The sequence below is a fragment of the Lepisosteus oculatus genome, chromosome 5, assembly GCF_040954835.1.
Source record: "Lepisosteus oculatus isolate fLepOcu1 chromosome 5, fLepOcu1.hap2, whole genome shotgun sequence".
Lineage (NCBI taxonomy): Eukaryota > Metazoa > Chordata > Actinopteri > Semionotiformes > Lepisosteidae > Lepisosteus > Lepisosteus oculatus.
In genome coordinates this window covers 36202637-36218317 of record NC_090700.1, presented here as the reverse complement: position 1 = coordinate 36218317, position 15681 = coordinate 36202637, and the positions used below count along the sequence as shown (strand labels likewise).

Genomic DNA, 15681 nt, shown 5'->3' with positions numbered 1-15681 from the left:
CTTCTAGTGCCGTCAGCAAGAGACAAAGTGAGCTCACGCAGTCAGCCCCAGCTCTCTGTGGAGCTGAAAGCATGTTCGAGAGGCAGGTCCACAGGTCGGCATCTCCCTTTCTCCCTTGCGTGGGTGCAGGAGTCCGGTCAGAGGAGCCAAGTCTGAAACAGTTGGTGATTCCTATCGTGGGTGGGCGTGGAAATCCCAAAAATCAAATTATTCCTTTTTTTTTTAATACGCCATTCCTGCACAGCAGAGGGTGATTGGGCCCCCCTTTCCTGCGAAGTGGGCGCTGCTAATGCTTGAATGAGATTACAAATAGAAACCCTGGAGATGCCTTTGTTGTGAAAAAGAAAGTAATAAACTGACCAGCGGGCGCACCCATTGATCTGACTCTTCACACAATGACAAATAACAGGCTGCTGATGGCTTTCCAGTGAGTCTTTTATTAGTACCCCCATTCTCTCTGCTCCACTGTGCCTTGCGGGCCATTAAGTGAATTTAATTGCTGCCAACAGACCTGGTGCTCCAAGCTGAGGTGCACTTTGAGCCAAGTGAATTAATCACTTGATAGTACTTCTCAATCCATAGAGAATCATTGCTATGCATATCCAGAGCTGCAGGCATAAATACCTTCACTCTGTATCTAGAAAAGGATTACTGTGATGTAGTATGTGCAATAAATAGTTTGTTAAAGCAGACTTACTGTATGTGTCAATTATATCTCTTTTCTCTTTACTGAACACACAGATATTAACTAATTAATAATAAATAATAACTAAGATGTTGGGTTCCAGTACTTGTCTGCTTATATACAGTATAAATATATACAGTATATAATATAAAATCCCATACAAATGTCATCATGAAGTGAAATAAAATGGGTTTGAATGATCTGAAGTTGAAAGAAAAGCCATAAATACAGTAGCTCATTTTCAGAATACTGATGCACACAAGCAAGAAGCTTGCCTTTTCTCTCGCGGAAGTATATTTCTACCATCAGAGAAGCTCACCAATTAACAGCGGCCCTATTAATAACATATACAGTCTCTGCTACATCTCCTCCACATTGTATTGTATTTCACACAACACTGCTAATGCCAGATAAAGCCTAGTTATTGACAGGATATAGAAATTCCCTCGGTATGGGTTACTCCACCCTCAGAAAATCCTGCCTGCAGTAAATGAAGACAGTAGAAAGCTGTTTCAAAGGCCCGAAAGTTGTTTTTTTTGCCATTTCTAACTAGATGAGAAAACACCTTGGAGACTTAGGAACTCTTAAGCATATCTTCTATGCAAATGAGCTGGAAGTTTTTTAAAGTAAATGAACAAAGCGAGTTAGCAAACAGCAAAGCCTGTGTGGGAAAGCACAGCAGATGTGTGGCATGTTATTCAGCGCACTGTACAAGAGGTCACAGGAGATCCGAAGATGCAAAATTGATTGCGTTCCTACTCTCTGCGCTAATGAGGGGGAAGAAAAACGCATGCTTGTTTACTCACCTCAGTGGCTTCTCCAGCCGGCTGCCAGGAGATCCTACAATCTCTCCGAGCGTGCAGAAGGCCTGGCCGAGGAAGTCCTGAGGGGGGGATACGGGGCAGAGGGACGGGAGGCAGAGAGAGGGGTTGAAAAAGAGCGAGAAGGAGAAGGCAGAGGGAGAGAGGGAGGGGGCAAGGAGGTGCAGGACACCGGGAGAGGGCAGAGACAGAGAGGGGCAGAGGACAAGGTGGAGATGGAAAACGTGGGATGGAGAGGGGAGGGAGAGAGTGAATGAGTGGAGGAGAGGAAAAGAGAGGGTGAAAAAGCGAAAGGAAGACAAGCCATAGAGAGGGGGAGATCCAGAGAGGGGCAGTAACAGAAGAGTGAAAAATGGATTGAAGAAGGGAGAGAAGGCCAGAGACAGAGAGTGAGAGACAAATCACGCAGCGGCAGCACTTTATACAGTAATAAAGTTTATGAAGGTAGAGACGTACGTTGAATTCAGAAGGCTTCCAGGAGGGTAGGCAGGCAGCAGCGTTAATACAACAGAACATATCATGTAACAGAAAGCACAAGACACAGATACCAGACAGCAATAAAACAGAACAGGAACAGGTACAGACAGAAGAGTCAAAGAGTAGGAACTATATCTATTGTTAGTGACTCCAAGCCCATATGAACGGAAAGTAATCTTAATATACCCAAGAAAAGTCCTTTCATTTACTTTTCATGATATTCTAGAAAAATGCAAATCTTTTTCATCCAAATATATTTTAATAATCGTGTTACCGATTATGTTAGATAGAAACTTTCTTTATCAAACCCTTCGGTGACCCTCAAAATGCAAAGCACCATGATGGCGGACAATTTTCATCAGTGTCTTGATATAATATGAAAAATATCAAGATCAAAATTGATTTCCAAAAGGTGGAAGAAAAAATATGCGCTGCTTCAAAAAATGTTTCATAAATATGCGTAATAACATGAGTGAAATTCTCAAAAAAATTTAATGTTTTGCTAGTTATTGTATATTTAGCTATAATAAATGGCACAATCAGTACTGCAGACAGACAGAAATATTAGTCTACATAAAAACTTTTAATCTGATATACTAAAATATTATTTTTAGGAAACAGCATACATAGACTGTACTGGGACCAAAAAATATATTTGGATTTTTTTACATTTTTAATTTACATAGTACCAGAATATCATCTGTGTGCTATAACAATGGTGCCCATTACATGGGAGGGGCTGCATGCACAGTGTGTGAACATTTTAGTGAATTCTAGATGTCAAGGAAGTGGATAAGTGCTTTTACTCACATGCTTAGACAGATCAGGGCTTTTGGAATCCACATCATACCTGCAACCACAAGAAAATACACCTTTAAAATCCTGAGTCATTATGCTGAACAACAATTCATAATTCCTAGATATCTCATCTTCTGGTTGCAAGGACTGACAAGTCTCTATTTTGGATGGTGGAATTATGGGAAGGGACGTGGCCAAGCAGAAGGTAAAAAACAGAATGCATGTGGGCTTCCTTCAGTCCAGGTGAGAAAGACTGGTCAGACGCAGGTGGAAGACAGTCAGTGCACAGTTATGCAAAGCACTATTTTGTGCAGGGTAGCCTTGACAGAGAGTGACCCATCTAGAGGGCTGCACTACAGCAGAAGGATTAGGTTTTTTGCTGGAGCTCATGCCTCCAGCTCCTGGGTACAATTCCCATCTTAGTCACCTGCTCCTGTGGCTTTTCCTCTGGTACTCCTGTTTTATCTCCAAGACCCGCACATGAAGTGAGATTGCCTGCTTCAGATTATGCCCCTCCGCAGTTACACCCCATAAAAAAGGCAGGAGTGCTCCCCTCTTTATTGCGTAACCGTGAGCAGAGTGACTTTCGTGTTTCTCTCCCTCTACCGCCACTTCTGCTGATGGGACTACATGGACAGATGCCCTGCAGCAATGTTTGTTTGGAACTGCAAATTATTTTTTCATATTATTTAAGCACTCAATTATGAATCACCAGCTGTTTTCCAACTTCTACTGTACCCTCTCCAGAGAGGGCTGACATCGCGACAAGGCCGCGGGTGCCCAGAGAGAGGCAGCAGTCGCTGTTTTCTTGGGTCCGGCCACAGTGTGCTGCCAATGATGTCCCACACGCTTGATCATGGCCATCTGGTCACAGCTGACTAGTGACCCGATACTACTGTACAACATCTCGGCCTTAGTTTCCCTACTGCTGGCTGAGGTACTTGAAATCTGACTTATAACATGTTAACAAACAGTTCTGTATTTTTCAGTATTTCTCCCCTTCTCCATTTTTCCCTTTTTATCTCTTCACTTGGCTTACCAGGCATACATGAGCCCTTGTCGAGTCAGTTAAATCTAGAAGATGCTGAACTGAGAGGCGGAGAGTACTGAGGGCTGCACACTTTTGTGCTTTCATACAAAACAAAACCCACATAAAGCAGAAATTGCACAGCCACAGCCAGTGACAGCTCGGTAATCCATTGTCAAGCTTCAGTCTTCCTTTCATATTGGAGAACAGCCGTAGACATGAAAGAGGAAGCCCTGTCCCATATTACAAAGGAGCTTTAATAATTAACACTCCCAGCCTTTGCAATGAGTTCTGGCTTTCACGGTACATATGGTATTCATCTACAAAACAGTGGTGAAAATTAAGCCTAATTTGCACTGTATAGAACTGTTGACTGTCTCACCAAGAAAATGGATTCAAAAGCACAATGTTAAAGCAAATATTATAAAGATATCCTCTTTATTGGACCTCAGCAATAAAAGATGGGTTTATGCTTCCAAACAGAGCCACATACAGGAAAAAAAAAGAAGCAGGGTGGAACAAAGAGGAAACAACAGTTGAATGAAATATTTATGCTTACAAAACAGCAGAAAAACCCTAGAGGACATTTCTGGAAACAATAATGAAAAAGGCCACATTGGTTTCTGTAAAACAGGGCCAGGGCCAAACAGGAGAGGGCCACCATATATGAGCTCAGCTTCCTCAAGGGAAAAAGCGATAACTCACAAGTCGAAGCGCAGATTCTGCTTTTCCTCAAAGAAGTAGTCAAGGATGTATTTTCTGACAAAGTCGGGGTTTAACGTGTTGTCAATCACTTCTGTTCTTCCAAACTAGGGAGAGAGATAGGGAAATGAAACTCGGTAGTGTATTTTTTTTCCTTTTGTTAAAAAGTGGAGATACTGTTCACTGACAGTAGCAAACAAAATAACATTCATATTTGTGTATGCACCTCTATTCACAACTCTCAGCACTGCAAGATATCAATCTCCAGCATATAAGGTACAGTTAATTCATTATTTCCCTAGCCAGAAGATGTCAATTTTCTGTGATACTTTCTCCACTCTGGGTTGAAAACACCAGCAAAGGACAGGCCAGTAATCACAGCTCATTCATGAACAATTCAGCTGAGAGCAGCCATACAACAGCATGGACAAACCCAACACCTAACATGACTGAATTAATACCCCACAGCTGTAATGGATATGTCCAATCCCCCCACAGCAGCCCCCAACCCCTGATTCCTTCCTCAATCCTTGCTGTTGTGTTTGAGCCTTTACTGAAGTAATGGAAGGGTAAGAACTGGAAGAAGAAAGATTCTGCAAAGGCTCCACAAACACTCAACTGGGAAGCATGGTGGAGGCAATGTCAAGACACTTCTGGAAACGGCTCAGTCATCTTTACTGATAAAATAACTAGTGAACGCAGCAGAAGGGTGAATTACTGTATGCAGTTTAGAGAATTGTTTTGTCTGCTTCACGATGCAGCATGACATACAGTAAAAACATACAGCCAGTGCCAATCTCAATCTGATTTCAAACCAATCAGTTAACCAATGAGTTAAACAGAATATATATGTTTTTGTTCCAATATGATCAAATTTGTCATTACCCAACAATGAAATAATGTGTCTATAAAGCAAAAATAACAGTTTTGACTTTGCTGTCTCGGTTCTTTTGGAGTCGCATTTATTAAACTAATATTGTTTTCTGAACTAAATAGAAGACGTCTTAAAACTGACAACAGTATGCTTTCAGAATTTCTGTGGCAGAATTTTCTTTGTGTTTTACATTTCTTTCTTGTTGAATTAGAATTATAACCCTTGCCACAGTAAACTATCATAATATTAAAAAACTGGTTTAGGGAGTAAATTAAGTATGAATATATTTAATTTCTGATATTTAAATGGAAAAGCCAGTTTTGTTTTTGATCAAGTGTGTGGTGTACACAACTTACAATTGATGTAATTTATTTTTCTTATGACTATTGAATATTGTTACACTCCAGATTACAAGAGATCTTATCCCCCTTTTGCACTACAGTCTTAATTTGCTGTTAATGACGTTTTCTTCAGAAAAGGTTATGAGTCTTGCAGCAACACATCTAGCACATGTCCTTGTTATAGCCTCCCCTCTTCAGCTTACAAAATTACAAAAGTTCTATTGAAAGCAGTGTTTGCGTTCCATGATAAGACTGTGAATGATGTAATCCTGAGACCTTCAGCTGGTGCAGCTGTAGATTTCACACTTACATTTACAATTAATTAGGATTTAAAACATAGAACAAAGTAAACACAACACAAGTACACCACTGAGGTGTTCTTACAGTATATACAGCGGTTTTAGCCATGCTTACTGACACACTCTGTGTTCTGCGCATTGTGAAATGTACGCAAAATTAGCAACTGTCGATCATGCACTTTAATCATTTGAGCAGATGATGGCTCCCAGAAAAAAGTGTTATTATTAATTGCAACTGTGACTCAATAATACAGCACATCTTCCTTAATGAGGAAATAAAACAGCAGGATTACTATGTTTTAGAAGGGAAATGGTTCCTGCATTCCTGTGTGCATAATTATCTTTAACACCCTTGCACATAATATGAAGGCTTGTGATTTCTCATTTTTATTCTAGTCATCATAAAATAAAAATATATATTTTTAACTAACTGCATTTAAAAAGCATCTTCTGTTTTTGCACAAATGAGCTGTCTAGTAGCAGACTAAATTTGTTATCAGAATGTTACATCTCACTGTCAAAATGTGTTTTGCGATATGATCATTTTCCGTTCTTTTGCAATTATGAACTGTGGGACAGCTTTGGTTGTTTTATGTCATGTACATTTTTCCAAATGATTTATAGAGCGGCATTTTCAAAAGCAAACACAAATTATCTACCATTAATTCTGATAGTTTCAAACCTGGCCGTTTAGTTTAGGACTTCAGTATGTTTCATATAGCCATAGGAGTCAGTTGTGAATTTTAGCATACCAGGAAATGTGTGATTTTTTGGGGTTTCATCTTCAGAGGTAGCATAAGACAATGACTCCTGACTGATTCCTTTCAGTTTGTACCATGTATATTATATAGAGTATAGAGTATACAGTAGAGGCTAGCAGCCATATCACCCTGAAACTCACAATTGGCAACCCACTGAAGCTAAGCAGGTATGAGCCTGGTCAGTACCAGGATGGGAGACCTCCTGGGAAGGTTGCTGCTGGAAGAGGTGTTAGTGGAGCCAGGAGGGGGTACTGGGGTCCTAATGCCCCAGTATAGTGACGGGGACACTATACTGTAAATAAGTGCCGTCCTTCGGATGAGACGTAAAACCGAGGTCCTGACTCTCTGTGGTCATTAAAAATCCCAGGGTGTTTCTCGAAAAGAGTAGGGGTGTAACCCCGGAATTTCCCCTGGCCAAATTTCCCGTGCCTCCTAATAATCCCCCTCTATGAATTGGCTACATTACTTTGTTCTCCTCCCCCCCCCCTCCCACTCCGACGGCAGGCGGAGCGACGTGCCCGTTGGAGTATTTCCCGGTCGCAGTTAATGGCAACGTCAGCTCAAAGATTTGGTTCAAACCACCAAATGGAGACGGGTGTGCCGACAAGCGGACCCTGCTGATGCGGGATTAACGCTAGGAAAGAGAGAGAGAGAGTATACAGTACTGAGTATACAGTATACATTAAACGCATGCATGTATCATGTTTCTACTAATTCAAATTACTCTTTCCCTAAATGCTCTTACACAGACAATCGATATTGACCACTAAAATCAGCACAAAGTTAGATGAACAATGTTAGCATCACTGATTTTAAAACTGCAGAGCGTTCAGGGGGGGTGGGCGTGTGTGGTAAATAAATGAAGATAAGGTACCATAATTAATTTTGCAGACTGTGTGGCAGTGTTAATTGCAGTTGAAAGGTTATAAACATCTTTAGAGCAAATTAGAAAAAAATAGAGAGAGCAATTAAATGAAATCGGGACTTGATGAAGCACCTTCAGCACAGCAGAGCAGCCTAATGAGAAGTGAGTATGGTTTCCAATCTCCAAGCTAGCTCCGTGCACCACCCACTGCTGAGAGGCAGCACAGAGCTCAGCTGCCAGCCCCAAGCCCAGTTCAGCGACTGTCGCTTTGTTTCATCAGATGAAGACAATACCTGCCAAGCTGTGGAAACGGAGCAGCAGTGAGGACACTAATAAAGAACGATGGCTCAAGGAAAGCTTAGGACTACAGCACAGCATACACATACTGTAAATAGTCAGGTACAGGAAATCCAGAGTACTGTGTACAGTATGCATGGCAGTAACAGGCATGTAACTGAGTTATTACAGCCTACTTTTACACCCACGGTTTAAATACTGCATGAACTTTTTGAATTCCTGTCAGCATTAGTCCCTGCCTGATAGTCAAGGCCAAGCATTGAAGTGTTTGTGTTTTCTCCAATTTGTGCCGTTACTATATCCAGGTGCTATAATATTCTCTTGGAGGTGGCAGCTTTCCAGACCTTTTGCTTTTGATTTTCTGAGTCTGAATCTCATTAAAGGTGATGCCAGAATGGCTCTCAGTGGAGCTTACGTCCACTTCACATCACAGTGACAGACTTCAGATTGCCCGGGCTCCTCTGGAAGTTGTCTTGAAACAAAAGCGTTGCCGGGCAGAATGGATTTGTTTCCTCTGCTAAGAGGTGCACATACTGTGATTTTGCAGATCAATTTATTTTTATTAAAATTTCGAAGCTCTTTGTGTGGCAGCCACACATTACAGCTCTCTGTTTGAGTCAAAACAGGTTGCACAGTCGGCGTTCTCGTAGTGCCACTTGCATGGATGATGACTAAGGCCCCGGGCTTTCAAAACATGAAATAAATACATCTTTCAAGGACAAAAACAGGAAACCACAGTAGGGAAGGCAGCTCTTTATTGACTTCAGCTTAAGTTATGAGGACAAATAACATGAAATTAGAAATTAAGCTTTAGGGCAGAGATACTAGGTAAACAAGGCCTCAAAATGCAGTTCAGATTCACAGTTCTGTCAAATGACTGTGCAAACCTACGGACAGTGTTCTTGGGCTCCTTGTGCAGAAAAATGTAAAAAAACATCTCCTACCCTATAAGTAACCTGCGTCATTAAGGTTCCTATATAGCCACAAAACATTGCACGGTTATCATCTCTATCTGGCATGGCTGGAGGCTTCGATTTGATCTGAAGCCAGAACATCAACACTTTTGTCTAGAAAAAAGTACTTCTTGTGCTGATTTTAGTACGCCAAAAACAGAGAGGAAAGCCCATAGCCTTTTATAATATGAAAACTGAGAAAAAACGGGTCTTGCTTATCTAAAACGTTAAAGGGGGTTTCCTAGTGGTTTTAATTTGCATACAGTACTGCCATTCAGAGTATCTAGTCCATTTTGTATGTAGTTAGTAGTTAGTAGCTACAGTAACCGATTCAAGGATCTTATCCAGCTGCATCAACATGGCCAAGCAGCTTGTTTCAAAGTCCCACAACCATTGAGTAAAGTTCATAGTTTTAACTGAACTCCCATGAAGTCTCCGCTTGTATCCTCTGGTTCGTTTTTTTCTGTTGACATCCCCTACTCCATGTTTTGGAAGGATGTTGTTCATGAATTATTGCTGTTTTGGTTGTATCTAAGTGCAGATTACATAAAGAGGTGAGCTCTCTGGGGACACCCATTTATGAGGATCTTTCCAGAAACCCTATTAGGAAGGTTAACTTATACAGGCATGGCTTTTGTGTGGTAAAAGTAGATAAAAAGTTAAATAACCCAAAACACTGCAGTGAACCAGTAATACAATATACAGTAGATTGGCCAAATATTACAGTAGAAGTTTTATTGAAGTGAATACAGTGAATAGAATGTACTTCTTTCATCTACTGTATTTTAGAACAGCAAAAGTTCTGTATTCTATGCACAGTATTATATGTTTTCCATATTCTGCATTTGAATAATAGAAGGAGCTCAGAAGGCTGACTGCTGATATTTGTGTAAATTTGTCCTGTGTTTCATAACTAAACATTTAAGTGTTAAATATCAGATCCCTTGGACAACTTAATGGAAAGGAACTAAATAAAAAACACCTACTACTGGTAGATATCTCTCAGTTCTGTCAAGAGCCACAGCTGGAAAATAATTGGACTACAGTTGTTATGGTGCTTTGAGACGAGGTTGGATCTTATCACTTAAAGAAAGGATGTGATACCATCTGAAACATGGAGAACAAAAACAAGACCATTTTAGCCCAGCTTGAGTCGCTTCTGTGATGCAGTTTTCAGTTTTCCTCGTGACATGCAGAAGTCTAAGAAGATCTTGGCAGAGCTGTGTCCTGGGTTTGATGTTTTTCCCATGTGATGACACCTCACTCAGAAGCACAGACTGTGCTATTTCACAGACATGAGTGAATATTTATTACCAGAGATATAAATGGCACTGTTTTTGTTGGAGGCTCGAAAAACAATCATGCATGCTAACAGCAAGCCCATGAAGGCTACTTGTCGATTGTTCTCCTCTATAGATCATCTTTGATATGGTGCATATTTTTATTTTGGCACCTTATTTGAAATCAAGAATTGTTTGTTATGCCACGGCTCACAGCAGTGGATCGAAGATCTTTGGCAAATCCACTCCAAAGGAAGAATCCCGGCCAAGCCCCAACACAGACTCAGGTTTTTGACAACTGTTGCCGTAGAGCTTGATTTGAACCAGCGCTTCTGCAGGCTGAACCACTGGAGATCTCTCACCCCTTGCACGTCATTTTGACTAGGTGAGAAAAATGAAACATCCTTTCAAAAAAGAAGAAGACAGCTACTTCGCGGCCACATAACGAAGTGTCACACTGCCTGCCGTTCTTCTGTCGCTTGTTCCAGCGAGATTCAAAAGGCAGACAAAAGCCAAAGCTCTGCCCTCAAGCCAGTGCCCCACTTCCAACAGCACACAGAGATTGAGGGAGAGAGAGAGAGCTGTTGTTGCCGGAAAGAGCTGCTCATCCAGAATTTCACAAAACAGGAAATGAATTGAGCCCACAGCTTGGAGCATGTGGACAAATCATACACAAGAGGATTCAATATTTTGGAAAATGTGACAAGAAAGAGTTTCAAATCTCAGTCTGTGTCCAAGAAGAAAGGGAATGCCTGCTCAGAAATTGGCAGATTGAGTCCTGATTTAAACAGACCAGAAACACATTTTTAATGGAATTGCTTTGCCATTAAGATGGCTGGGTCTGATGATACAGTTAACCAATCCTTATTTATGGGGATTGTACCAGAAAATAACCACAGGCATAAACTAGCAGTTATTGTTTCTTACTGGAGATGATTACAAATAATCTACAAAGTGTTTTCCTTAATTCTAAACATAATAGCACCACTCAGGACTCACTACAGTATGTCACGAATGGTAGCATTTTTGTTTAACTCCACCAATTAAAACCAAACAGACATTTGACATGAAATCTAGCTATTTTTCCACACACAGACGACCAAAAGAGGAAACGAATCTCCTTATTGCAGATCTTGTTTATTTTTTTAATGTGATTTAAATCAATCAAAATTTAATCAAATGTTATTAGTAAAACACAGTTCTGTGCCTTTCATCTCGAGGTCTGCATATCGATTTCAAATTAACACATATTAAAGCCATTTGTCATTATCAGAAAGCTGCTGATTACTGGTGAGGGTTGCACAAACTTGGAGTCAATCCCAGAAGTACAGAGCACAAGGCTGGACTAGACACTGGACAAGACAACAGTCCATCACAGGGCACACACACACACACACGCACACACACGCACACACACGCACACACACGCACACACACGCACACACACGCACACACACGCACACACACGCACACACGAAAATGGGAACAGATGACAGTTATACTAGGCAGTGTGTGTTAGAACCTGGAAATAAACCATACAAACATGGAGAGAATGCGCTGTCTCTGCACAATATGTCCCAGCCCAGGACTAAACCCTAGACACATGAGCTGTAAGACAGCATCACTATCCTCCACACCACCTTGCTGCACCACATTAAGAACCCGATAAAATAATTTAAAAAACAAATGACTGTGATTCTCAGCTTCTTCGAAGATCCTCAGGAATCAACTTGTCAAGACTGGTAATCTGGAATCTTTTTGTTAAATAGATGAAAAGCCTCCAACAGGTCAAAGTCAGAGTAGTCATACACTGTCCCAATGCAGGAAGCAGCAAGTGCTCTTAGAACCCCACTGTTCATAGTACCTGCTGGCAGACAACTTGTGGGCGCTTTGAGTTGCATAAGACTATATCCCATCATGTTCCTTGGCCTAAAGAAATTTTAACGGAAAACGTCTGGAACATCCAGCTCAACCCCAAACACCATTAAACCCATCGCACCCCCAGAAGACAAAGATGATCCTGCTACAAAGATGAAATGGGACTGGGCTATAAGTCTTTCATGATCCTGGAGAACTCATGCCAGAGCCTGTTAAGGCTATTCTTGCAGTTGTCCAGCACATACTTCAATAGGGATTTATGAATACTACTGCCAATGGGGAACACAATGCGAGTGGAATAGAGTTCATATTGTTATACAGTATGTGCAATCATTTCTTAATTTGCTTTTTTAAAATGTCATTAATCACCAGTACAAAACTGATTTTCTCTCTGCGGAAGTGTTCTCTAGCCAACAGAGCCTACTGAATTAATCTTCGGTCAAAGCTGAGTTTACAGTAACAGCTTACTTTTTGTGTCGAGAAACTTTCTTGAGTCTTTCACTTACCTCTCTCCATTGTTTGGTTTCAATTCCTTGAATGTACAGGACACACACTGGAGGAGGAAAAGAAACAATCCAAAGAGTCAGAGATGATCAGTGCAGGGTTAGGGTCAGAGATACTGTATACATGAAGCCATACATGATATTGCTTTAATATTCTTTCATTAAATAAAAAATGCTAATTCAAAAAGGATGAGGAATAAGTGAAACCTTATATTGTGGGGTCTTTTCTGAAACCTCCTGAACATCAGTGCTTAACACATTAAAGGCTTTGTGTTTTTTTTTAATTTGAAGAAATCAACACAAGAAAATAAATAATGGACTGCATAAACAGCTGGTAGTATGAAAGCTATGCACTGCAATATACTGGAGGGTCTAGTGTTTGGCTACCCTTGGCTTCATAGAAGGTTTTAAATCATTTTGCACCAGAGTAAACCTTTTTGTTTGGTTGGTTCCAGGTTTTACAGATGTGGACATTTCTAGATACTTTTTAAAGTAATTTGAAAGCGTAATTTAATGACATGTGTATTTAGAGGTCCAATTAAGTGATTTTGAGTTCAGACAGAAGAATAGTGAGAAAAACCCAAAAGACAGTGAGGCTTTTGATCAAGCTTTGGCTCACTGGTGTGCACAGTAGGTGGAGCTCTCTCTGCTACACTGGCTCAGACAGTATTAATTCCTTGTGTTTAAACAGCACTTTTCATCCAAAACAAATCACAAAGCACTTCACTTATATAACAGGAGTCTGACTTCACCCACCACTGGAGTGCAGCACCCATCTCAATTGAAATAAGGAAGCCTTTAAGAAGGCCATGTGAGCCTGGAGTGAAATTTAGCCAAGATGCTGGGGTTAACATTGTTTGAGAGAGGTAAGCCACATATCTGAGGGCAAGCATTATCTAGCCTGGTATCTTGGTAGGACCGAATTTATACAACAGTAGGAATCTGGCTATGATCCGCACAGCCTCAAGGGAGAAAACCTCAAGCTCCATGTTCAAAACAGACATTAAAGAGATTGCAAAAATAAAAGCTGAACCTGAGGCCAAAGCGAGTGGGGCTGCTGTAAAAGTCTTACATAAGGTTACTACTATTGTGCAGCAGCAGGAATAAGAAATGCTGAAAGAGCTTGAAAACCTCAGGCCTCCAAAGAGCCATTCCTGTTTCGGTGTCTCATCATCATGTTCTCAAACGGAGCTGTGCTTGTGTTTTTAAAATCGCTGTCGAAGGAACCCGGGCTGGATGACTGAAATCCTCTGCGGATTTCACTCTCTGTTTTCTAAACCGAAGCTGCAAGACTTCATCATAAGCAGAGAAGTTCTGCCAGACACAGCACTTTCGGTGATCTGAGGTAACATGTTCTTAGCATAAAAGTTTTCACTTTCCTGAAGGAACAGTGGAACTAGGAAGAGAAGGGAGAAAGCCTACATGCACATGGAAACTGTTGAAAAGTCCACAAGGAAATTCAACAGTACAAAAACAGTACCTGAACTGCATGTCATACAGTACGGTATATGACTGTGCTGAAAAATACACATAAGTGATAGTGTGTCAAAATCACATTCAAAAGCATGGTAATATCTAGACAGGCATACTGTAGTAAAGAAGAGCCAAGATGAAAAGCATGCCTAATGAATGTCAATCCAGTGGAATACATGACAAATACAGCACACAAGCAGGTAAGGCAGCAAAAAACAATAACAATTAAGATATGAAAAAGCCCCACAAGCATACTTTTTCATGATTCGTTTATAACAATACATTTAAATTTATTTAATTTAAATATATTTTATTCAGTCAAATTCTACAGTACATGCCCCCCACATTATTTTTAAACATTGACAATGGCACATGTGGGGAAAATCACCTTATCTGAAAAGCATTCGCTGCACTGCTTGATTTCAGACCTTTTCATTTTATGCAGGGGAAAGGAAAAAGTTTTTATTTTTTACTCACGTGGGTCGGATTTGGAGAAGGTGTCTTTATCTAACAGATTCCTGGAAAAAAAAACACAAAGAAAAGAACAATGAGTGCTGATCTAGAGATCAACTGCTGCAGCATCTGTTCAGGCAGTCAAGCTGATCTTTGATCTGAATGGGGGTTCCAGCTGGGCAGCAAACGCTTGGAGCTGTGTGTGTTTTTTAAGAGACTTAAAAATGTTAATCTTGCGTTGAAGAATTATAGCAATCATTTGCATAGGAACAAGATGTCTCGATCAGCATGTCTAACATGGAGAACCACAATGAGTCCTTCTCTCCAGGCATCTTTGAGCCGTGACGAAGAATCCGAAGAGACTGAAAGGTTTTCAACTCTTTTCGAATTTATAGTGCACTCTTCCCTAATCATAACCTATTTCAGAGTCATTATGTTACCATAAAGGAGCAAGTGAATCACCAAAGGGAGCTACACCTTATTTGATAAATAACTATAAGCAATCAAAAAGCAGCTCTAGAACTATACTGTATGTTTCTCACCCTTGCAAGGCATTTAATCCCTTTTTCTTTCCCACGCAGTAGGATCAATACAGTGCCGAAACAAACAATGCAGGAGTAGTGGCTTCTCTAAGCCATGCCTTAAGATTAGTCTCCTAACTGCCAGAAAACAAAAGACTATCACTGGCTAGCCAGACAGAAATGTGCAGCGGTCGCTATTAAGGCACTTCCACACCAAGATCAAAGGCCACAATCAGTGCTTGTTCACCAGCAAGTGCACTGAATAAATGTCAAATTGACACCATGGAATCAAGCTGTGGCTACACATAATCTGACATCACAATCCCCAGGTTAAGGGGAAGTCACCAGTGCACCCCTGAGGAGAAGACAGAGCCGTGGCACAGCAGCAAGCTGACAGCAGAGCACACAAACGCAGCAGCGTCTGATAGCCTGCATGCTGTGCACAAGTCTGATCTACTGTGCGTGCTATGGAGGGCCTACAGAAAATTGTTTTGTTTTAGGAGAAGTCAACGTTGTTAGGGCTCCGATCAACAGGCAATTTATCACAAGCTTCTTCGTACAACCTGATGCATCTTTCAGAAGCTGAGGCGTGACACAGGTCAATGGAGTTGGTAACAGACAAGAGCAGACCAAGTGGAAACTGCAGGGATTATAAGGAGAAGCCAAGATACCT

General features: G+C 40.9%; 1 protein-coding gene across 2 annotated transcripts in view; it reads right to left on the bottom strand.

Annotated features, from left to right (window-relative positions):
- LOC102699074 (copine-5) overlaps positions 1–15681 on the bottom strand; it is a 129696-nt gene that overhangs the window by 89539 nt on the left and 24476 nt on the right. The window contains exons 2-7 of one of the 2 annotated variants that reach the window (XM_015342844.2): positions 14512–14552; positions 12565–12611; positions 4514–4617; positions 2794–2833; positions 1963–1977; positions 1492–1568 (exon numbers count right to left, since the gene is read on the bottom strand). In XM_015342844.2, coding sequence (XP_015198330.1) covers positions 1492–1568; positions 1963–1977; positions 2794–2833; positions 4514–4617; positions 12565–12611; positions 14512–14552 — 324 coding nt within the window. The remainder of the gene's footprint in view (positions 1–1491; positions 1569–1962; positions 1978–2793; positions 2834–4513; positions 4618–12564; positions 12612–14511; positions 14553–15681) is intronic. The other variant, XM_006628426.3, reaches the window with a different exon arrangement.